This window comes from Vidua macroura, chromosome 1 (genome assembly GCF_024509145.1).
Source record: "Vidua macroura isolate BioBank_ID:100142 chromosome 1, ASM2450914v1, whole genome shotgun sequence".
Classification (NCBI taxonomy): Eukaryota; Metazoa; Chordata; class Aves; order Passeriformes; family Viduidae; genus Vidua; species Vidua macroura.
The window spans coordinates 43,259,451-43,285,564 of NC_071571.1; the positions used below are offsets into that span (position 1 = coordinate 43,259,451).

The 26,114-nt window shown below is 37.2% G+C and overlaps 1 protein-coding gene across 4 annotated transcripts in view; it reads right to left on the reverse strand.

The window, feature by feature from the left end:
• CPNE4 (copine 4) overlaps positions 1–26,114 on the reverse strand; it is a 225,821-nt gene that overhangs the window by 69,163 nt on the left and 130,544 nt on the right. For all 4 annotated transcript variants that reach the window (XM_053992552.1, XM_053992568.1, XM_053992548.1 and 1 more), the window contains 3 exons: positions 25,940–26,014; positions 20,362–20,445; positions 19,362–19,451 (listed from right to left, as the gene is read on the reverse strand). In XM_053992552.1, coding sequence (XP_053848527.1) covers positions 19,362–19,451; positions 20,362–20,445; positions 25,940–26,014 — 249 coding nt within the window. The remainder of the gene's footprint in view (positions 1–19,361; positions 19,452–20,361; positions 20,446–25,939; positions 26,015–26,114) is intronic.

Consider the following 26,114-nt stretch of genomic DNA (forward strand, 5'->3'; position numbering starts at 1 on the left):
TGTACCAGGGACCCATCTGGTACACAACTCTCATCCTCCTAGAAGTTGACTCTCTCCTATGAACAGATAACAAGAAGCTTCTGGTGGATCTAGAAGGAAGCCAGAGATTGGCTTCACAAAGCTACTTGGAAAGAGAAGGAACTCATAACACCACTTACCTTATTTTGTGCTATAAAGTATGTGAAAAATACATTATACCCATGGCTACATTGAAATCACTAAGCATAGTGCTCTAACCATGGAAGCTCTGCACTCAGAAAAGACTTTTCTTTGCCTTTCACATGCATACACAGAAATATTTCCAATTTTTGATGACTCTGCTGTATACAAAGACACTAATTCCCAGAAGACTTCTGCTGAACACTCAAAGAAGTACCTCTTGCTGGCAAGGAGATCAGCATGCAATGTGTACAGCCCACAAAAGCATTCACTTCCACTAGGTGTGCACCAGCATGTCAGCAATTCACTACATTGTCTTTCTGCAGTACTGTGGGGAAGAGTTTTTAAGCCAGTAATAGCTGTCAATCTCCCTGTAAACTAACCCCCACCTACCAGTTTTGATCAGTTATTCCAAAGCCACACAAACTGTCCCTGGTAGACCTCCTCTGGATGCAGAAAAAGTAGTTTTGCTTAGCAGTCAGTTAACAGTCAAGATACTGCTGCTGAGGGTGAGAAGTCGGTGGGGATTCACAAGTGGAAAGATGAAATTGAGGGTAGAATCTCTCAGGAAATACAGAGACCAATTGGTAAATAACCTTTCATATGAATATGCCTGAGAGTATTCAAGGCTCAGAGAAATCTGTATTCCAGGAAATCTAACATTATTTAGGATAGAATTTTCTTCAATATTTGTCACACACTTTGCTTTCTGACTGCTCACAGAGTAGTGTTAGGCTTAATTCCAATAGTGTCTAAAGAGTTGGCATGGTCCTTAATGGAGACTCAAATTATTGAAAACAGATCTTGGACTTGAAAGTGGATTTGCTCATTTTTGAAGTCATAATTTCATTTTAGTATTGCACTGTGCAAGTGTGAACTTGCACTCGCTGACATTTGAAGAAATATGTCAACTTGTTACACATCATTAAATTCTCATCATTATACTGCTGCATTTAGTTGGGAAATAGATGTACAAAATGTCTCATATTCTGAAAATTAGCTGTATGTACCTAAGCACATACTGGACTTAGGAACAATGTCTGGAACTCCTAGAATAATGTCTGGAACTCCTAGAATAATTTTGGGCCAGGAGTTAACTTCTGTGGATATGTTTCACTTAACTGTTAAAACAAAGTACCAATGATCAGGCTGGCTAGGTGCTTTTTCCAGATATGTTAATGAGGGTTCCAAGCAGGACCTGTTGCTCCTCTTAAAGGGATTCATTTTTATTAAGACTTCTTGGCTTCTCATGCTATATAATTCTAATTCCTGTCCTTAGACAACAGCCTGGATATCCTGCATCCTAAGATTCTGCCTGCTACACCTGTCCTAGGAAATAAGAAATTATTTTCTAATGTTTTTCTCTCCCTGGAGGTTTTTCAGGATTTCAGAAGACTCTCTCCTCCTGTATCAGGATAAACCCAAGACTGTTAATATTTCTTTTAGGGATGGAGGGAAGGAATAGAAGATAGTGTTTCTGTCCTGTGGGTAAGGGCCTTTTTCATTTTGACTTCTTGCTCCATCATTTTCCCCACTTTTTAGGCATGGGCTTTATCCACTGTTATAGAAACTATTCCAGGCTTCTGCTCTGTGCTTCTCTCTTGTTCTTCTCTGTTGAAGCTTCTTTGTTTTGCATAAATCTTTAAATATTTATTAAGGCAAGGTTTTGAACCTGAGTTTCCCACATCAAAGAGAAGCATTTAAATATCATATGATGGCATCAGATTTTCTCTTGTTCACTCCCCCCATTTTAATTACACAATGTGGATCTGCTTCAACAGAAAAAACTGGGAAAGCCAGCTTGCAATTAGTCAATAAGTGAATGACTTGTATTCAAATGGCTTCTCCACATCTCAGCCAGCTGTTCTGGGCCAGGGACTCCTGCAGGGCTAATTGCTTCCTCCCTTTCTTTCTCTCTGTTATTCCAACTAGAATTTCACATCCTGCTTAAAATATTTCTCAAGGAAAATTTTTGTCAAAATAGGAGATTTTCCATGAATTTCCAGATGCAGTTAAATCAACCATTTCTGGTAAAATTCTCTTCATCTATGGAAAACATCTATTGATGTTTAGCAGCCATCATGAGTGTTAGGCACAAGTGGCAGTGAGCCCTGGTTCTACCACTGATGAAATCTCAGTCAAGCTATTTCTGTACACATTATCACTCTTCCCATCCACTGGAACTAGGAAAAATATGGACTTAAGGTGCAGAACTGCTTGGCTATGTAACCTGAGTGACAGTGTCCCTGCATTAAACCAGAAATGTGCTGCAACTTGTCCCAGGTATTGTAACATTTTTAAACTTGACCTCCTGGAGTTTCATGACTATATTTCAATTGACATATGAAAATGAGTCTTTGTATATGTGAAATAATTTCAGAACCTGATCATATGGTAAGCAATAGTATTTTAAAATGTTATGCTTTTGTTTTAATTCTATAACTTGCTGAGATCTAAATAATTTTTTTGGACAGTGGTGCTTTGCAGTGTTATCTGAGTTAAACGCAGGGTTTAGGTTTTGCTTTCTCTAGTTCTCCTCAGGGCAGTCATATTGTTATAAACCAGCTCCAACACCACAAGTACATAAAATAATTCATTGTAGGGTGTTTCAAAATCTTTCAAAGAAATGGTCTGAATAAATGCTCAATATTAAACCCATGAAGTAAATGTATATATCTTTTCATAAAAAGATATGTTAGTTCCACACACTGGTATTGTGAAATAAATAAATACATTTAATGAATGCACAAGAAAGCAGGAAAGAAGAGGAATAGCTTCTTTCAGTGGTTATAACTATAATCTTCCATTCACTTACAGAAAAATGGCTATTTATTACCACAACATACTAGCAAGAGTTACAAAACTGAACACAGTTAGCATAGTTCTCTTTAAGTGCTCTTCACTGTGTTAGAAGATCTTGTCTTTCAGAAGAAGCGAAAAATACCACAGGAATTGATCAAACACGACAATCAACTGGCCCCTACCAGGAAACACGATCTCTGCCTCTATTTTTTAAAATTTAACAGTCAATTTAACTGACAGTTGAGTACAGAGGGGGCCTAGATATATATCTAGACAAGATAATAAAGATAATATAGATAATAAAGTTGAGGTACAGAACTAACTTCATTTAAAAAAATTTCATTGCAGACTTGTGATTTTGATTCCTCCAGTTAAGTCTCTTCAAGGGATTTTTCAGAGAAAAGTACTGAGAACAAACCCCTTTGAAAAATCAAATCTTCCTAGACTGCCTCAGGTTAGATACATAAAAATAATTGGTACATTTTAAAAATCCCAGCCGAAAATCCCCAGTGAATTTCAGTTAAAAGCACTTGGATCAGGCTCAACGTCACACGGTTTCAGTTTACTTCCAGTCTAGGGACAGGGCTCGAAGCCAAAAACTTCTTTCATGTTTATTCTCTAGTTCTACATATTCATCTAAGAAAAATACTATTTAAAAGATCTTTTGAATTAAAAATATTAAGGTCCCTCCCAGGGTAAATTTTCCTTCAGTTTTGTATTCATCTATGGGCATCTAGATTCGAAACAGTAACAGAAGACCACATAATCACCCTCATTTTTCCAGGGGATGCTCCTGAGGCTTAGGGAGGTCTATTATCCAAAGACTCAGTACAAACCCAGGCCTGAAGAACACCTGCAATTTCATCCCAGCTCAGAAAGCCTTTCCATGGTTTAAGTCACACCACTGATATGCTTTATTCATGCTATTAATGCAGTAGATAAAATATCTAAGGAATTCTGAAGGGCCTTTGGAAGTATATGCAATGTTAATAAAATCTTGAGGAAAAAATATGTTTTAGGAGTGACAATATCACACTGGCTAACCATGATGTCAGAACTGAAACATGGATAGAAATGGATAGAAAAAAGTTAAGGTACTATTCCTGAATATTACAATATATTATCCTTTTTGGGTATCTGATTGTCCTTCTTCAGTTATCAGTGAAGAGAAAGAAATAAAACAGTGAGTGATGCTCAGACATATATTTGCTTTAAAGTAGGTTTGATACATAATTCAAGGTAATGTAGAAATAAGGTGAGATACAGATATTAGAATCAAGTGTTTCTTGACAGATTGAATTTCACTTGTCTTTCATTACCTGAGGTGTGATAAGCATTGTCAACAACCGTGAAAGTATGAAACAATTAATCCCTTTTGGGGAATCACTATGAAGCAATGGAAATGCCAAAGGAAAAGGAGATTCGCATCATCTCTTAAAAAAAAAAACAACTTGAAAAAGGGAGTCTCACTGAAATGTCTCTATTTCTGTCTCTGTGAGTTAAGTATGGGAGAGCAAAGGAAAAGTTAGGCTAAAGAGCACTACAAAATCAAAAACAAAGTTGTAAAATAACTTCGATTTAGTAGAAAATAACATGAAAGTATGAGCAAGGATACTGCCTGCTGCTTGGGTGCTGTGTTCAGAGTGAGAGGACTTGCACATTTTCTATTTTAAAAAGACTAAAACCAAGGCTTAATCAGAAATATCCCTGAGTTCTGAATCAAATGTCCATCTCTGAGATGCTTAAGATTAGCATGGTCAATGAGAACAACTTTTCATTAATTGCAATGCACAGGGCATGGGTCATAAGCTAGAAAGAAAGCTTATGAAAGAAAAATAGTGGCCATTTTAATTAAAAGAATGTTTTTTATTTGGGGCAAAGAGGAAAGAGGGAAAATAAGTTGATAGCTTGTTGTTTTGGTTTTTTTTTCCAGCAACTACTACATCTTTTTTATAGATATAATCACTCAGGTCTGGAACAGGAAAAGGCACTAAGGAATTATTATTAGCATGGCAATGTCACATGAAAAATTGATTTTCAAGGAGGAGAAGCTTTAGAAAGCTTGTTTAGCCTTTACAAAATCAAAGTGTAAAACAGTATAAAAGAAACAATCTATTTTTGTAAGTAAGCATTTTTATAAACTGCAAGCACAATTAATTTCAATACCAGTCTGTTCATGTTCATTGAATAAACTCATTCATGCTTAAATATGGTTATATTTCTCCATTGCAAGAAAAGAAGGTAAATGGAACATGCAGTTGCTCCTTGTAGTGCTGTAACATTCATTTTAGTAACACTCTCCTCTAGATGAAAACAGCATTTTATCACAAAGCCAATGACTGTGTAATGTCTTGACTAATATTCTAAATTTACAAGTTATTTTAAGATTCCCAGAATATAATCAAGATGCGTCATTTGCAAATTATAAAAGGTAGAAAATGAAAATGATGAATCAACAGCTCCTTTTCATACATGACAGCTGGGAGGTGCAGATCTTACTCACATGAAATATATTCTTCCAAAATATGGTTTTCAGCAAACCATGAGGGGGTTTAGATCAAGCACCTGGACAGCAAAGATACTGAATTCATACTGCCTGTTCCCCAGGTCCATCACCCTGAGCTCACCACTATCCAGTTTCCTGGAACAGAACTGTGGAAAGTGCTACTTTGACTGGAGGTTGCAAAGTATATTTCAGCAAATTGCACTGTTTGATCAAAACTGATAAAAACAATAAATAAAAAAAGATAATAATAACAATATAATAATACTAATAGTAGTAGTAGTAGTAGCAGTAGTAATGGGCTTTAATTCCAGTTTTAAAATTTAAATTAAGAGAAGAAAATTTATCTATGAAATGCTGTCATGAGTAGCAAAAAATAACATTCTGTTTGGGGGGCACTTCTTTTGATTAATAGTCTGCTAAAACTGGGATAGATTCAAATTGTTTTATGTGAACTGAGCAGCATGTTTTGGGGAAAAAATGTTGAGAAGAAAATTCTGACCAACTTTAGCCCTTTGTATTTATGCTTGCTTTGCAAGAGGTATTTTCAGCATTAAGACAGTATAAGCAGAGGGATGGGTGAAAGAGGGATCTGAAAAAAGGATGGGCGAGAAATCTGCTATTATCCTGAGCTTTTCCTTCAGCAGAGCATTATGTTGGCATAAACAGACTATTCACAAAGTGCTCTTGTGGGATTGCTACTGTAGGACTCTTACTGCAGACTTGCACAGATGCTTCTCTTTCTCCATGGATAGCAAGTGGAAACATGCACATCTAAAAGTCACAAAATGATCCTGGCATCACTGGTTTTTGTGGAAACTTTCCTAAAAGATGCAGGGCAGTATTAAAAAAAAAAAAAAAATCAGTATTTCTGATTGTTTTTGACAAGTAAAACCTGTGCAATATTGAGATATTGGAGCAACAGATATCCCAAGAGCGGCATAAATTAATGGACAGATGAATAAGGAAGATGAAGGAAGTCTTTCCTGGCAACAGTTTATGGAATAGTGCTTACAAAAAGTGCATATTTTAATTTTTCTTAGTCCTGGCAAACGAATAAGGAAGGCTCTCAGTATGAAAAATATGCCTACATTTTGTAGAATTCACTGGAATCTGTAGTATTTGGGGTTGGGAATGATCCCTGCATGTACAATTGGGGGGACACATATCCTACATCCAAAATACCAGAAGAACTGACTCCACTACCAGGCTCAGCTAATGCTGCACCCTTTGAAACAGAAATGTTGAAAAATTAAATGAAACAAACAAACAAAAAACCAAAACCAACCAAACCAACCAACCAAACAAACCTCCCAAAAATACCCCCCCCCAAAAAAAAACCAAAAAAAAAACTACCCTAACCAAACCAAACCTAAAAGAAACCACAGGCAAACCTCTGCATGCCTTTTAAGATGAAAGAGTGCTTAAATGTAATACCATGTAGAGAGAACACTTGGTTGTACAAAAGAACTCAGCTTTTTGCCTATGAAGGAATGCTAGACTATACAAGACCGACAAATGAGTATCCTTCTTTGGCTTGATTCTTTTCCCCAAACTTCACTTTTACATCCTAAACTCCTCTGAATATCCAACCTGCAACTAATCTTGATCTTAAATTTGGTGGCAAGCCTGTCCCTGGGCACAAGGCAGTGACAGTGACAAAGTGGTGACCAGAATGACAGTTTGCCTTCTGTAGGAATGAAGGAAATTAACAGCCAAAGGAATCAGCACAAGAAGCTGTATAGAAGACAGATCAGGCTCTTATTTCTGTATCATTAAAGATCGAAGGAAAGAACTCAAATGTCAACAAGTTTACAAGTACATGCTTAATGCTCTGAACAGCCTGGAAAATGGCAGCAAGTCAGGCTAGGACAGCATGCAGGGAACATCACATTACCAGGATCCTGTATTTTACTTTTGCAGGTCACCTTAAAGCTATGTAGTGCAGAGAATTTAAAGCTCTTGAGGAGATTAAGGGTTCAAGAGCTGTGAACAAACAAATTTAGGCTACTAAAATCACAATTCTAAATTTTAAAATGTGCATGAGATGATTATGAGTATGAGTTAGTGATTTTTAATTATTTTGTGCAAGTTTTGCATATTCATAAGTCTGCTTGGAGAAACACACACTGCATTCTGATGATGAATGCCATTATCTCACACTCTTAACACAGTCTCAGCATAGCATAAGACAAGGTTTCAGGGGCAGGACATGACACTGCAGCAGACTCACAGTTTCAAATGTCCACAGCGACACAGGGGACTGATCCTTCCCACAGCCTCAGTTCTAACCACATGTGGCACCTTCTGCTGCCCAGTCTGTTTCACCTCTGCCCTCCCCAGGGCTGGTAAGCTTTTATGTGCCCCAATTCCTCATACCCAGAATGGGTTGGGCAATGGCTGGAGCCAAACCACGCTCCTGCTTCCTCCACCTCAGCCAGCCTCTGCCAAATGTCAGAGATGGGGCATCCAAGGCTCTCAGGAAAGGGGCAAGACAGGGAGGGGGTATGAACTGTAGCACAGGGATCCCGCACTCAGGAGGAAGTGGAAGGCATTTAGGCTTTGTTACCATGCCCAAGACAACCAGAAGGTGAAGTCCCCTATGGCCAGATCCTGACTCTTCCAGACAGCTCAAACAGGTGGGGAGCACACACCTCGGGAGGAAGGACACACCTTCCCCACAGGTATCTCTGTCAGATAATCTGGCTGTGTTCTTTCACTTTTCTTTCTCAGTGGCAGCATCATGAAACATTTGGATGATAACTTTCAGCACTGCTTAGATCAACACAACTCACTGATTAATAATATTTATTATCAATCTGAAGCAATGTTCACACAAACCCCCCTTTCCCAGTTTCATTTTATTAATGAATAATACTTGTGATATTATGAAAAAAATACTCTTGAAATCTGAAAATTGGCAATTTTTCCCCCCATATTTTATCCTAGTCAAAAACTGAGGACTCATTTCTGGCACGACTCTAATAAAGCATTTTTTCCAATATTTTGAAGTGCAAGGGTCTGAAACAATGTTGTCTGTCTGAAAGAACAATTGTGTCTCCCTAATGTTAGTAGCCTACTTCTCAATTAGCCTGTAAAAATAAACCTGCCTTTCCAGACATTAGTCACCAGACTCTCAGATGTTTTGCTTGCAACTAGAAATGGATTCATTAAAAAAAACAGAAGTAGCTGGTATCAAACAGGGATTCCGTTGAAGGGCAGTATTTTTATGAAAAATGTATAAGCTGATACGTACAAGAAAGGAAGGCAGCAGAGGGCTGTGCATGTGTAACCAGGGTCAGTATTTGAATCAGGATGAGTATTTGAAGGCATACACAGAATTCCCTATGCTCTACTGCTGCTGCCACAAAATAGCAAAGAGCTAGACCGGCTTATCTGGCTTATCTATGTGTTTATACAAAGCAAACGAGACACTTCAGCCCTAAATAATCCATTTACCTTTTCATAAAATTTTACTGGAGCAGAAAAAAAAACCTGGCAGCATGACCTATTGGCAGTATGCACATCACCTTGCTATGAATATGCAGTTTCTCAGATAATGAAGCCCTAACCATTTAAAGGTTCTTCAAATGAAAATCAGTGAAAAATTAAGCTTAAATTTCGTTTTGAAAGCTACAAGTATTCATCATAAAAAAATAATAAAAGTACATGGTACCAATATCATCTTTCTGTCAGATGCTAGTGAACACCTAGAGAAAGGGATATTCCTCTTTACTTCACCACATTTTCACAGTTATTGGCAGTGAACAACTTTGCACTCTTTTGAAGCTGGAAAGGGCATCTAATAGATGCTGTTAAAAGCCAGCGAGAATGCAATAAACACTCATAAATTTGTCTACCCCAATTTTCAGCATATTGACAGATTTTGGCCTCCCAACATCCTTTGACAAAATATCTCTGTCCCATCACTGAATTGTGCTGTATAGAAAGAGAAATACCTTTGTGCCTGGTCATAGTGATTTTCACATTCATGTGCCCTGAGGACAAATAATCAAACCATTCCCTCATGATTTCTCCCAAGTCATTCATGACTTCAGAGCTACCTCTTTTACTTTTCCTACCATAGAAAAAAAGCCTGCTATCAGCAAATCCTGGAATTTCTCAGAAATAAAATCAATAAGGAGACTCAATAGGAACTCTAGGCTAGTAATGTAATGGTCAACAGTGTAAGAGGTGATCAGTAGATCTAAACAAACCATAGGCATTTGACATCTAGAGTTGTCTAAAGAGATCAACTGCTGATGTTGTTGCTATATTATAACTTCACACCAAGGCAATTTGGAGTGCATGGGGCAGGCCAGCCACAGCCTTTTATATCATCTCTTCTGAAAGCAGGCTAGAAGACTCGGCAGCCTTACTGGTACTACTGAGAAATGATTTCTAGCATTAATCACCTTCTTTTCCAGTCAAGGATATATGGGCAATTAATGTGCTTTTCAGGAGAGGAAGGATTCCTGTGAAAGGAAACACTGTCGCTTTGCTAATCTCAGGCAAAGCAGATACAGTGGCTGTCATGCTCAGGACACGAAACATCTCTATGATCACAAAGTAGTCTTATGCTCAAAGCAGCTTGCAGTCCTTTGAGGTGTTCTGTGTCAGCAATGAGCTGAATACACTGAGCTTTGAGCAATTCTGTTGAGCAAAACTTCTATGAATAGTATGGTGGAAACAGCTAAAAGGAAAGGGGAAAGGATGCCTGCACCTCAGCTGGCTGGTCATTGAAGGGCCCTGAAAAGCACAAGAGCTGGGCCTGACACTGTGGCAACTCAGCAGATGAGGGGCCAAGAGAACACCATCCTGGCCAGGCTTCCTGAAGGACACAGCTGCGGCATTGCTCCTGGTGAGCAGGCCATTAAAGTAACTCCACTGTCCCTAGTGAACAAGCAGCTCTTGATTTCATTCTGTCTGAGGGGTACTGGGATGAAGGTGTCCCAAAGGAACCTTATCCTAACATCAAATCCTGCTCAAAGCTCTGAGCTAGTGAGAGCAACCACTGTGGCAAAACTTCCTGGTGTGCTTTAGCAGCTGTAACACACTAACAGAACAACAGCTACCCATAAACACACTGAAGTCTCTGATCCCAAGAGCTGTGGTTTCTTCTAGTATTACCACAAGGAGTGCAGGTTTTTTTCATGGAATCCTGTAGAGCACTGCCACTGAGCAATTTCAAAATTATTGGGAGAACCAGCAGACATGACAACCGTGCTTAATTTAGGGTAACTAATTTAGATTTGGTAAGGCAGATAAAGCATTTTTTATTGCAAAACATAACTAATTATGTCAGGTGTATATACATTATACACATATACTTACACATTACAAAATGTGTATAAGATCTAGCTGGGAGAAAACATTTTAGTTTTTGGTAAACTAAAAATGCAGATCTAAATTTTAACAGAATGCATGTTAGATGAGATCCCTGGGTACGGAAGGGCTAAATACATATCCTCAGTTTGAGACAAAGTTCACACTTTTCAAGTAACCACTGTGTAATAAGACATCTTCTAAAATACTTGCATTTAGACACACTTAATACTTATTTCTGCCCTGGTGATGCCTTGAATATCACAAACAACTTATAATTAGGCCCCTGAAGATACTCCTTCTAATATTTTTAAACAAATGTATTATTTTACCTAAAATTTGACTCTGCTAGTTTCTCTGAGAGTACTACAATTTAAAATACACATATTTTATTTTCTGCACCATGTAGCCATTTTCACATGGCAGTATGTTAGCACATAAACTATCAAATACAATTTATAAGTAGAATTTTACGGTAATCTTTCTGTTTAAAGTATGTAGTCCATTGCAATGATTACATCTATTACAAGACTTAACAACAAGGAAAGAATTTCTGTGAGTGTCTCATTTTCAATTTGCACAGTAAAAAATACATCTGGAGAGAAACCAAAGGCCTTCATAAGTTGATTATATGTCAGCCAATGTGAGGCTTTGCTACTTTATAAGAGACTGAAATGAGATTGTCTAGAAATTGCCTTCCCTATTTTTTCCAATCTTAACAGAAAGAAATGAAAAAAAAAAAGAATATTAAAAACTGGTTAGACTTCCATTTTTAATTTCATGGGAAGCTGTAAGTCACACAGTAAAATGTCCTGTAGACAGAAAGGCATGAAAATAATGGATTTTCTTTAAGATACACAAGACTTAAAATTCTCTCACTACAGCATTCAGCTGCTTTACAAGGTTACAGCTGTGCCTAATCCTGATCTGTTTTAGTGAAAGCAGAGCTTCAGTCTATTATTTTAATTCAAAACGGTAACACTTGTTTCTAAACTTACACAGTAAACAGCTCTGAGCTAATTCTGGGATCTATAAGGATGTTCAGTGCACTATCAACACAGAGATATGAAAATTGGGAAGAATGTAGAGGTCATTTAATTAATTGGCATCCCATATGCCCACCCTCCAGTATGGAATGGTCCTCATTACCAGAGCTATGCTTTGTTTCATTTTAAATGGTCCCAGGGATGGGATTTAGTGCTCTATCAGCTATTCCCCTCTGAGGGAACCAGACCTCTGATTTGGATTACAGTCAGCAGCACTTATAGGAGCCTCTGCTTCATTTCAGAGGATTAAAACTCGGTTTCAAAGATAATGAGAAAGAGCCCTTCAAAATGTTTCTCATACTGATGACTTGCATAGCAAAACTGTAGAAGCCTGTATTTATTTGTCTTGGGATGGAACCATGGAGGCAGTAGGCAATTTGAAGGAAGCTCACAAGATATGCAATGTACAAATTATTTGGAGGCAATCCTCTTATATGCAAAAGAGAAACAGAGAAAACACTCCTCAGATCCCCTAATCCAGACAAACATAGTCACACAATTTTTTTTTTGTTTGTTTTTGTCCTCTCTGCCCTTGTTTCAGACTATGAATTCTCCTTGTAGTGTCAGGGGGAAATTTCATTTCTCCCCAAAAGGTCATGCAACTGGTGGTTCTGGCAAGGAATGGGAAGTAAAAATATCTTTTCACAGGGTGAACTCTGAAATTTGTCTGTCAGAGTCATCCAATGGTTGGGAGAAAGACTCCTGTCCCTTGCTACCCTGCCCATTTTATTTAAATATACCAGCTCTTCAGCCTTCTATCACCTTCTGCCACCCTTTTCAGCACCCAGGCCCTTGGAGATGTGAATATCACCTCTTTTCTTTAAAACCACAGTGTATCAGATGACCTCTCCTTGTGCAATTCACTTGGACACTTAATTATTGTAATGACACTTGTTATTTAGAGAGCTCTTTCATCTTCAAAACACTTCACAAACATCAATTAACCCAAATCTAGATTAATTAATCTGACAATTAATTTTCTATGTATCCAGCAATTCCTGTAATGGAGAACAAACTAGTGGCTATTAAAGTCATTGGCATGAGTTCACTTGACTTCAACAGATATGGGATCAAGCTCATTTCTTGAGTCTGTTTCTCTCTCCTAAATCTTGACTGCAACATGATATTTTCTTCCCCAGCATCTTCAGCTGCTTTATCAAGAATACAACTAAGGAACAACAAGAGAAAAAAAAAAAAAAAAAAAGGAATCTGTAAACTGAGATCACACACAAATAGATTAATCAGTTTTGGTTTAGGGGTCATCTTAAATCTGACACTCCACCTGCATCGAGTTTATGAAGATTGATCAGTCCTTGACACACTTAGACAAATTAGGGTTCCAAACACACTGCTACAATTAGGGAATTCAGGAGGCACTCATATCATAAACTGATTGCTAAATTATAGATTAACCCAAACAGACAACAGGGTGAGTTGTGTAAAAACCTAAAGTTTTTAATAATCATTGTTGTGCCTGTGGTAGCACTTCTCTCCCTCATGTACAGAAAGCAAGGGAAATATGAAAGAAAAAGGAAAAGAAACATTTACTTGAAATGAAGGTTTGATGGTATTTATGCAAGAAGGTCTCAGACACTGCCTTTCACAGTGTTTTGTTCAAGTTTATAATCCTCAAAATAATACATAATTCTCTCTGAAGACTGTATTAAAACTCCTATGCTCATGAAGCTGTATGCACTTAAACAAATATTTTTCTTAGCTTATTAAGTATACACCTCATCCTAATATTTAAGCCTAATTTTTTTTCTTTTCAGCACCAAGAAGGAACTTTTTATTACCCAAAATTATCAGCTGCCCAGTTAGCTCTAGAGGAATTTTGCTGAAAATTCACAACACAATAACATCATTGAAGCAACTAATAAATAAAACAAACAAACAAACAAACATTATTATTTTTATTATATTATATATATAATTATATATATAAATATTATATAATATTATTATTATTACTACTATTATTATTATTATTATTAAATATTATTCAGTGTATAAAGAAAGAGCAGCATTCTCCAAGAAAGAGACAATTATTCTACAGATTCCAGCAAAATGCTTTGACCTACTGAAAAGGAAACAACTTACTGAAAAATAAATTTGAAAGTATCTTTTGATTCATACTAAAGGCATGTAAAGGTTAAGTCCCCCTTCTTTATTTTTGAACATTTTCTACAAAAAGGACTCAATTTGCAAATACCTCTTCAACAACACCACGGTAAGCAAGCAGGGAATGATTGGCTCCACTGGCATTAATTTGGTGAGTAAATTGAAGGGAAAATGTAGAACTGCTTAGTTAATCAAGTATGACTGAAATCACCCAATCAAGAAAATAACCAGTAAATCTAGCCTGTGCTGTAATTTGTTCTTGGTGCCAGTCTCTTTCTACATGGAATTAAAAGCCCAAAGAAAACAGCAACAATAAATGAGCCTTCTCTTAGGGAACAGTATAAAATCCTTCAGTTCATGCCTTTCCAATCATCATTTGACACTGCTTGAATTGCCTTTTAAGCCACATGCTTTTTAAAATCCTGCAGAAATTATTGCTGTTGACCGCAAACTGTATCTTTCCACACTAGTGCTTCAAACACTCTGACAGCTAAACTGTGAAAGAATAAAAACACTAATGGATTTGTCTGACTATATTATTCCTTGTATTTTAAGCTTTACTTGGTCTCCTTCACAGGTTCTGCTCAGTTACTTTCACTAGTGGCTTTCAGAGATACTGAGGGTTTATTTTATAGTTTATAATACACCTGTATAAGCAGAGCCGTAGTCAAGTATTAAAGGTCACTGAAAACTTATTGATCTAGAGAACACAGCAGCAATAACTCAGAGAGTATCAAAATATCCACTGCTATTTGCTTTTCCTTAACTCAGAATGGACCTGGCAATCTATAAGAAGCAATTTCTTCCCCTAATGATCCATCATTTTGCATGAAAGAGTCAACACTTTTATGAAATCAGAAGGAAACAGAAGGTTACAACTGTCTGAAGAAGACTCAACATTCCACCCCCAAAAATGCAATAGCAGACACTGGGGAAGAGATTGTTATATTAATAACAAATTCTTGTGCAATTATATTAATTAATAAAATTAAAATCAAGTGATTATCTATTTACATCTAGAACAATGTTAAGATCTTTCTTGTAAGCTGTGGAGTTTCTTCTGTTAATATTGTAATGAGATTCACATTATATAATAGTATCAACAAGGCAGAAACAGCACTGCATAGATTACTAATTTAAGCAAAGTGCAGGTCTCTCAAGAAGACCTTGTTAACAATGACCTACCAAAAAAAGTAAAAATTCATAGTCTATGAAAATTCACATTGGAAAGGGATCTATTTATCAAGATCTTAATATGGAAATAAATTGAAAATGACCTTTAAAGTCCTGAGTGCACCTTGCTAGGACTAGGAGCATCATAGGTACACTGGGGCTTACAAGCATATGGAAGAAACCCAAACAATTCCTGTGCTAAGACACAGCTACTCCAACAGATCAGATGGATAGAGCCAAGGGAGTCAAATGGACACAAAAGAAAATGGAGAAGAAGGACAGAAGCAAGTTTTAAACTCATTTAAAGTGCACAGGAAGAGGCAACCTTCCCATGGCTACCAAAAAAAGAAACAGTACTGTCTGGGGGCTTCAGGCTGCAAAGAGCCATTCACACACCCAGAGAGAGGCATTATAACCCAGTGTATGGAACAGCCCTGGTAATCATGGCTGCGTGTCCCACTCACAGCTGCACCAATTTCACTGTGATCATCATCTGGGCCACGCAGGGATGAAACAGTAAACAAGCTGAGAGCAATGATATGATTGAAACATAGACTTTTGAAAGGTAGAAAGATATCTAATGGGCATGCTTCCTTTGAAAATTTCCCCTATGTAGGTGGAAGATGGAAAGGGCTTTTTATACAGATATGACATGTGCTTCCCACTCTCCTAGTAGCTTATCAGTTCACCTCAGCATCATTTTTATTCCAGATTTTTTTTTTCCTCAGTTCCTACTTTCCTTGTGAACATAACATGTTTTGGGGAGGTTCTCCATACAACCTCAGCAGGAGATAGAATTATTGTATGTTATATGCCCTGTTTGGCCTTTGCCTAATAAGCACCTTCTTAGGCGTTTATTTCCCAAGCACCTAATACCAAAACAAAAAGAGATTATTTTTCTGTATACATTCCCAGGACTTCTCTAGAGAAAGAAGAACCCTGCAACTATTAGAATGAGTGGGCAGTAGATGATCCCTACCAGAAAGTAGGCACAATACAATCTTGTATTTCAGATAAACCTTTTGACGGCAACATAATTCACGTGCTGAAACCAGATTTGAATGCCAAAGTTTCAAAATTTACAGGACTTTCAGCAGAACAGACTAGGATAAACCTGTCCTCAGAAGGAGTACAATCCTCACTCGGATTTGTCAGTAGATATTGTTGTGATATGAAAATCTTTACATATCAGAAAAGCAATGCACTACTTTTGGATCAAAGAGGTATTTTGTTCACTTCAATGCATACACTAATTGCCTGTTCTGTTAGCATTAAAAGAAGGTATGATTGGCACTGAAGTGTGACCAGACTTCTTGGATGGTTTCAGTGTCTGGGAAGAAAATCTCAATAGGTTCATAAATCTAATATATCTTTTTCATAATAAAACCTAGAGCAGCAATAATTGTAATAAAGTTTTACAAGATGTCCTGAGAGGAATAAAACGTTCATTATTCTCTGCATCACAGTTAAATAAAGCAAAATTAGTTTTTTCTTTAAAAGCCCATAAGGAATTAAAATTAACAGACTTTGTAAAGAATGCTAGCAAAAGACTTTTGGCAGGCCCTAACTATTTGTTGCTTTGATTTTAGTGACCTTGCTCATCTTGTCTTTCTTTTCTAAATAGACAGTTTAAATCAGAAAGTTTCAAATGCTCAGATGGTGTAAAGCTTTTTGTGCAAGACTTATGAAGAGCAAACTTCCTGTACGTTGAATGACTTTCTGTGAGTTGTTTTAGGGTACTTTTCCCATCTTAATCCTCATTCCCCATTACAAAAATCTGACCACTAGGCTCAGTACCCAAGTAAATTCAGTGGCAGAGATAAAGGGCCAGGACTTCAGGCTTCCAAATAGCCTACAGAGGTAAACCAAAAGTAGGCATGATTGCAAGGTGCCTGCAGTTGGGAATTCCCACAAGCTGATAGCTCCCTCTGAGCCCTTCTGGTGCCTCTTTAAGCATTAACTTCGATTATGCTTTCAGAGTATGTTAAAAACTAACAGCAGGAAGAGACACAAAACTACCCAGCCTTATGCAATTACTGTTCACAGTGATCAAACAATCTTGGCAAGAAGCTGGTGCTCAGCAAGGCAGCTGGAATACACCAAATCTCCCCCACGTTAAATAAGGCACAGGGAACTCTTCCAACACTTAGCAGTAACATATTGCTATATACTTTATGAAGTGAAACAAAGCAACTGAAGTCAAATTTTCTAAAATATGGTAATGCAAAGAGTGGAATGCTTAGTCAATCAAAGTAAATCAAAGCATGAACAGTCATACAGTGCTATAACAGTCACAAACACTTCATCTCTCGAATTCTTATCATTTTCACTCTTCTATTACAGTTGCCATCCAATTCCTAGGTTATAGACCATCTATAAAAGAAGCAAATAATTATATGACAAGTATTACATGCTGTCTCTCAAATACAAGTGATTTGGGTGGCTGCTCTACCATAACAGTCTCATCTTACACTCACCAAAAGATATTAAGGGCCTGAATTTGAAATAAGCATCAAGCCTTTTTATTATTTTACAGCCATAATTAGTTTTAAAATATTCCTGTACTCATGAATGATCTGATGCAAATCTTAGTACTTTTTGCTTTTCTGCAAATGGCTGAACTGTAGACTTAGGCAAATACTCAAATATCTAAAGCAGGGCTGGAAACATTTGCATACACTAATGAAAACCACAATAAATTCTCCCAAAAAGAGGGGAAAAAAAAGACTGTTTTGAAAATTCTCAGTAGGTTCATAAGACCCATCTTGCTGTGGTTTTCTTCAGCTATTCATTCACTGACTTTCCCATATCTTCTCTACAGGCAGTCCTAAGGGACCACTCTTGTTCCTCTTCACTTCTCCCTTTTCAGCCTGTCTTTTGGCAGCTCGTCTACAAACAAAACGTCTACAAACAATCTCTGCTCATAGCTCAAAAGACCACCTTTATTCCCAGACCCATCTTCTTCTGCCCACACTGAAATCTGAGCCTTTCTTATACCTTCTCACCTCAATTTCAAAGATAAGCACATTTTTCTCCCTGTGGAACCTCATTTCTGTACCATTATGGACTTGCCACTTGTTCTCACATCCTAGACTTCATTTTGTTTGCTTCTCTTCCTAGGTTTTCTCACCTAAGTGATTTAAAGACCACATGTACACAATGTGATGAAGGCAGTGCTGTGCTAATTCTGCTTTTCATTTCAGTAGCAGAAATCTGATCCATCTCTTGACTCAAATTTATATGTTGTTCCATAATAACAGGGCTAATTTTGTGAACCCAAGCATTCATAAGACTGCTTTTTTACCCTTTCCACAGATATGTGGAAAGGGTAAAATAGTTACAGTGCACATCATATCTGTGATGTGCACTGTAACATATCCTCACCAGCATTTTATTTTTTCCATCTGCACAGTACATCCTGCAGTAAGGAGTGAAATATGACAAGACCCCTTCTGCAGGGTTTTGCAGCTATAATGATGAAAAAAGAAATGTTTGTAAGGACAAAATAAAATTATATTAAGTAATTTGGTATAGTAAGAAAAAAAATTAGTCATACTTTTGGGTCCAATATCCTTTCGTCAGGTCTAAAAGTCTGAATAGACACTGGGGACCAGTGCTCTTTGTTTGACGTTTTTTAATTTAGTATTAGCCTTAAACTTGGTCAGAAGATAAACACAATTGGATAAAGATTTGATTTAAGCAAAATTAGCCAGAAGAAGATTATTTTTTCTACACAAAGCTCCAGGTTCCCAATTATCTGTCTTTCTGCTGACTAGAAACACTTCTATTACTATTGCACATGTCTTTTTGTGGCCATCCTATTCTTCAAGTATAATAAAAAAATCTCATATTTCAGTGTTTCTTTTACAGAAAGCCTCCAGATATAGAAGTGAGGAAATAGTAGTTAAAATTGTGGTAGGGCTGCCTCTTCCCCTGAGTATACTTTCACCAGTTAAATGAAGCTGGATTTAAATTATCCAACTGATTGGGAAAAACAGCCCCATCATTTTTTGAGGTTACTGTAAAAAATATAGAGCCTAATCTACTGATGACAGTGGATTACCACTTCTCTGCATCCTTAATTTGATTATGGTAATCATAATGCAGCTGTGTGATCATCTTTTCCATCAAAGAAGAGGGAAGCACAGAATAGCAATCCACAGTTGAAAAAGAGAGACCAACTTTTGTTTTCTATGAGTAAAACTATTAAAAAAGCAGGAATTACTTCTGACCTTGAGCCTGCGATCCTGGTCTCCACTGCACAGAGAATTTACAGACACTTTAAAAGTCTTCCATGCTGGATTTAAATTATTCATCACAACCTGTAAGTGAAAAGAAGAAAGAGAACCCTTAACATTTCCACGTCTCTCAGCAGAATGCTAACAAGAGGCACAATTCTCAATACAGTACATTCACCAGCAAGAAAAGAAAGCAGAGCTCAGCTGGAGTTTTCAGAACTACATCCAATGAGATATAAGCCCTTGAGCAGCTGGCGGTTTCTAACACTCTTCCTCTGGAAAGCCCCCAGAAGGAGCAGGAGTGGCAAATGGACCCATACATACCCACAGATGATGCTACAGATATTGCTCCAGCACTGCCACACCTCAGTGGGAGATAATTGATGAGGAAAAGGTTGTAGAACTGAACTGGAAGCAATGAAAGACTGGGCAATGGGGATGGGCAACATCAATTTACAGGCACATTGTTTGCCTTGCTAGGAAAACTCTGTGGAATCCATAACAGGTTTATAACCCCTAACACCTGCCACAGCTCCACCCTGTACACTTAAATGCCATTTTTAAGACAGTGCCAGTCATTACCATGGAGCAGTAATGTCACTGGGTGATAGGAAACAAATGTAAAGCACCCAGATTACAATCCCTGAGATGAGGTGAGGAAGAAGCAACATAGTATTAATGGGAAAATATTATACAGTGTATAGCCTGGTTTTGGCTAAATCTTGTATTTATATCTCCTGACCTTCCAATAGAGTATCTGCTTAATTAGGTTTGGACCTTTGGCTTCATCTTCCTTTACTGTAAGGTGCATAAGTCAAGACCTGATACCCATTAGTTAATGACACTAGAGTGTAACACTAGGAAGTGTTTTTAAGTGTGAGTGTTTGCACACCTACATTTAAAACCACTTCCCTTAGTGACATGAGAAACATAAACTATGCCTCCTGACAGCCCATCTATGTCCTTGGAAAATTAATTCAACTCTATTCCTTACCTCAGTCCTGTGAACAAGTTGTTGGGTTGCATCATCATTCACCCGAAAAATCTCCAGAAAAGGATCAGATTTGCTGAAAAAATCCTAAAATAAAATATAGGACACATTACTATTGAGACTTCTTTTTCTTTGAGCTTCTCAGGCACAATGCACTAGGTTCTTCCCTGACTGCTAATGAAAAGGAAGAGCCAGAGTAGTTTTAGTGAGACCTCTTGGTGTTTCTCAGCAATACTCCATTCTTGTCCTTGTCTCACAAGGATTCCCATGGTACTGTTGTTGTTCTCAGTTTGACTATTTAATCATGGCATGCAAAACTGTAGAAGTTCATTTTACAACCTCTTCCATTCTGACACCCAGCCCAGTTTCCTGAGCGTTAGCTCTGTCATCCACCTAGCTTGTTTCTTTCTGTCTCTACGCCTGTTTGGTCTTTTGACACCAGTTTTCTAACGCATTGCACTTTGAAGCATATTCCACACTGGGATTCAATTTCACACTGTCCACCTACCCTCTCAAAACAGAAGTTAATTGGCCAAGACATTATGCTGCTACCAACTAATACAAGTACTGTCAAAATGGATTAGAGGTGGTTAGAGAAGTAAGCCCTCTTCAGGGTGTGGTAATATGGCCCGTGCTAAAATGACAAACAGAGCAGTGTAATGCAGGAAATAACTGGATATCTCTAGGCAAATCTGTGACAGACACAAAGGTTCACATTCACACACTGCAGAACACCTTCTCCTAGTCTTGTATCCAGCTAACAACCCTGAACTTTCTTACACAAACCTAAATTAAGTTGCTTTCTATAGTGCTGCTTCAGTCTGGTCACAGGCTCTTTTGTTTCAACATCTCATTTATTCTGGACATGCTGGCTGTGGGGGAGAAGAGTAACTGGCTGCTAACCCAGGAGGGAGAAACCTTCAAATTTCTTACTGTGCTATGCTGAAAGAGTAGGGTTTAAAAGCACTAAGTCCATTTCCTATAGTTTCAAGTCCCTTCTTAATTTTCTTCTTCAAAAGAGCCACGTGATTAACTTTGTGCATATGAATAGTATTCTTCTGTATAGGACATATCCAAAACCACAGACCCCCATGTTAGTTTGGGGAAGTGAGAAATTCTGTTCAGTATCCAAGTGTTTCTATGATAGTGTAAAAATTACTCTAATATATGTAATTCTACTAATTTTTCCTCACCAAATGTACACCATACCTATTTTTGATTAGCTGCAAGACCATTGGTTTGGGAACAACTTTGGATAAGATGCTAGCCAAAGTCTGGGCTTGGTAAAATTTATTTTTAGGGCATTTTTATAATTCCACAAGTGCCAAATAAAGAATTCAGGGCTTTGAAAAGGGACACCTGAATTTGAATGTCTGAAGAAGAAAATGAGTCCCTATGGACCACAAGCAAGTTCAAGAAACCTAAAATCTTGTCATCCCCTAAAAATGACATAATGTTGTATTGAGAGTGTTGTTTTGTCATTGATCGGCTTCTTTACTTTCTAGAGAAAACTTAGTGGCTCATTTAACAGCTGATGCAAAGCACATGAAGATTTATTTGTTAAATCCTTTCACGGGGAGCATGGAACAACAAAGCTGTATGTTTGGCTATTTGTTCCAGCTACATGGTAAACATGCCATTTTATGTCAAACCCTGTAAAACTGTAAAACCAGTGCAAAATTCAACTAAGTAACTCTAGATTTTGCCTCAAGGTCCTGATGTAGATTTAGTATCTAGACGCCACTCAAAATTTGAAACTTCTAGGATATGGGGGGTTTTGGTGATCAAATTCTGCCAGATTACCAGTGTATAGCAAAAAGAACAAGCACAGATAGAAGGTGCTGGTTTAATCATGGTTACGCAAAAATCCAGAGTGCATAGGCTTAAAAAAGACTGAGCTGCCTCTTCTCACACATATGCATTCTGATTGAAGCTGGGTAAAAGCTTAATGTTCAGAGTTTCTTTATCAAACACAAATTTGATAAGTTATTTGAAAGTACCTCAAAATGATACATCCAAAGAACACACCCTGGTGTGCAAAAGAATTCAGAAAGGAAGCCAAGATTTCATTTAAGGCTCAAAATACAATATTGCTCCTAGCTGAGGATCATAAAGGTACAACAGCACATCAGCACAAAGGAAATAATTTCTGGTTTTTGCTGCCAAGATAATACCACATAAAAGGAAAGATTTTAATGCTGGATGGTGGTTTATATTAGTCCCCCTCCAAGGCAAAAACAAAGCCTAATTACTATCAGAATTGAGGTACGAACAAAAAAAATCCTTCTATATTGGAAGTGCTTTGCAATACGTAGAAATGGTAAGTTGAAGAAACATTTGCTTTCACAATTAACTTTTTTTGGTTGTTATGCTGAATCTAATAGCTTTGTATTATCCCCCAAGAATATCCTCTGAAAGAAGAATAGCTGCAATATATTGTGCTATTTTAATAATATTTAAATGATTAATGTAATACATTTGCTGGTGGTATGACGCACATTGTTCTTGCAGCAGTTATACAGTAATAACACAAGTACATGGCCTAAACTTTAAAAATTTAGATGTATCTGTTTCTAAGCACCTAGTTTGACACATTTTTAGTAGATTCATTTTCAGAGCCCAACAATTTTTAAAATTCAGGATTGGGGATCAAGTCAAAAGTCCCTTGAAAAAGGGCTGAAGCAGCCAAAAGACTAAAATTTTGAATACTGTTCAACAGGGCATTTGATGAGGTTTTTTTTGGTAGCAGTTTAATACCAGGGAACTACATAAAAAAGCAATATTAGCTTGTATTTTGCAGATATTTGCTGGATAATCTTTCCCAAACAATGGTAACTGCTTCTCTCAGAACAGGAGAAGCAGTTTGCCTGCCTCAGTGCTCATAATTTATTATAGCTATCATAAAAAATGTAGCTGCTTGTTATGGTAATTGTGACACAGCTATTAATGCAATAAAACCTTTCCAAAAGTTATTGTTCCACAGTGAAGTGTTCTCAGTGGATCTCTTGAAACAAAGATGTGCCATTTGAGCTGACAGGGCTTCAATAAAACATGAAAAAGCAGTTATACCTTCCAAATAAGCACTGTAATAAAAAATATAACCGTTATTTCTGCAAAAGTCAGTTAACTAAAGGAAACTTTCATATCCATAATTTTTCACCAAATGTTTCAGCCACTCCAGTAGGAAAAATTATTCGGCTTTGTTCTGTAGCTTCTTTAAAATTCTTGCAGTTTTACGTCAAGAGAGTAAAAAACATGCAACAAACATATCCTGCCTGCTAAATCTTATCAAAAATTTTTGTTTAATTTCCAAAAATGTGTTGTTCGAGCATTTTTCCTTAATGTAGGAAATACATATATTTAAGGACCCCAGTCTGGATCCTCTTTCAAAGATCTTTAAGGTATGAAGGAAGAATATTCCTGTCCATTCAAGATGGTAGTGGATGGAAAGGATTTATTTCTCTTTTTATCCAAAGACCATATACATTATATCCCCACCCCTTCCTTTACCCACAAGCTGTGAGGCATTAGGATTCTACTTGTCTTCTGCCACTCCCACAGCTACCAATGCAGGAACCCCTGGGCTTACAAAGGTAACCCCATAGCAGAGCACAAATGACTGGTTCCAGAGGCTTCCTCTGTTTTTCAGGCAATTCCAAGGCCAGTTTCAACCCTCATTTTGTTTCTCTGATGTTACATCTCTACTCAGGTGCTCACTTCTCTGAGTGGGGAGAGGCATGCAATACCATGCTTAGTATTTTACAAAATCAGCTCTTCTCAATTCTTTGATGTTTATTTTCCTTTCTGTGACATCAGAGCACTCAGTCTTTTTCACCAATGGCTGAACTGTGAAATTTAAGTAATTTCAAACCTTAATAAAAATAATTACTAATAGTGCCTTGCATCTAATGATGTCAAAGTCCATTATAAGCTGTACACTTTTATTATAGAGGAAGTAAATCAAGTCTCAGCCAGGTATTGAGCTACATCTTTAGCTAGAGGAAATTGAAAGACTTTTTTCAATGCAATAGATTTCCAGAGATTTTCATCAGTTGCAGACAGGAGTTTGGATTCAGATAAGACATGATGAGTCACTGCTTGACTTGCACACTGCATCATCCAAGAATTCTTTATTAGATGAAGCCCACCCTGACTGGACATGTTAAAATGGCAAGAATGACAACACCATTGCAATATTTCAGACTGATCCTTCTCACCTTATCCCTCAATCACTCTCTAAAACTGTTGCCCAGACAACACTGACCTGGCTCAGAATTGCACTCCGGCAGTATCCTTTTAATTTATACCAACAAGAGCTAGAAGCAGTCATAATATTTAATGCAGATTACATTTTGCATTTGTGGAATGCAATAACTAAGTGGAGTCCTATTATGTTTTTTATGTCCTTTCCCTTTTCCTAGATATGACAGCATGTGGAACAGGAGAAACTTGTGTACAAGTTTGGGAATTACCTCTAAAGATATCTGTCTGAAGAAAGGTTGTTAAATTTACATTTTGACACCTAAATAAATTATGCAACTCAAAACCACTCAGACTCCAGCAACTCTGAAAGAGGAAAGTAATTTATCTTTCAGATAAGAAGCAAATTCAGGTCCTGATCATTTATGATTGTTAATGATCCTGAGCACAGTAAAATTTTATAAATTTTATGAAGATTATTTTAAAGTTATATGCAAGTACTATTCATCTTTCAGTGTACTTTCTGCTTGCGTGAGATTTTCTGATAGTTTCAAGTGAAAATATTTTTCATAAGTTACAACCCAATTTTGTTAACCTGATGTATATGTATCCAAAGGTAGTCTCACTGATTTTATTTTAAGCTACTCTCACATCAGATGTTTACAAGAAGACACTTGGGGCATCACCATCCTAAGCCTTTTTATAGTTCTGCCATATGTTTCTAATTAGAAGCACCTTCATATACAAGAAGGGACTATATACCTCAAAGTATTCTATGCCTGCTATTACACTGAAATCACAGAGAGTGGTACAAGCAGACATCAGGTTTTCTTGGGTTGTGAGTTGACATGCTTATTATATGTAAATTGGTAAACAATATCATATTTTCAGAAAGAGGTATTCCTTATAATGTTGAGTAGCGTTTGAGTCAGTGAAGAGTTTTCTTCCTAGAGAGGGAAAAAGTTTTCAACAAATATGCAAGTCTTTTTCTCACATTCGAGCTACATTTTGTTGAGCAAAATGTGTATCATGACTGAGCTGTTATGAAGTTTTCTAGCTGTATTTTAGGAAACTTCAATGATAACATCACTGACTACTCACAGAAAGTTCACTTCTCTAAACAATTCTGATCTGTGGCATTTTGCATAATTAAATTGTCTTGGTTGTAGTGTAATTAACTTGTCTTGGTTTTAATTAGATTCCCTTGAGTTTTTTTTTTAATTACTTTCAACTCAAGGAAAGCCTCAATGTGAACACTCGTCTGAAAACTCTGATGTGTTTAATAACACAAGGTAAAAAATATCTGTCATGGAAAATCTCATCAAGTTATATTTGCAGGCGTTCTTATATCTTTCAGAAAGGTTAATATCAAGCAGCTTACCTTGTCATCCAATTTCCGTGCACTGAATGAAAGTTCAACGTAGTCATCGTTGCCAGATAATTCCTCAGCGATTACCTAAATGGAAAGCTACACTTGAGTTGTGCATGGTGTAATGGAAGGGGAATACTATGCCATTTTTCAGTGTGTGAAGACTGAAGATCCCATTTAGGAAACT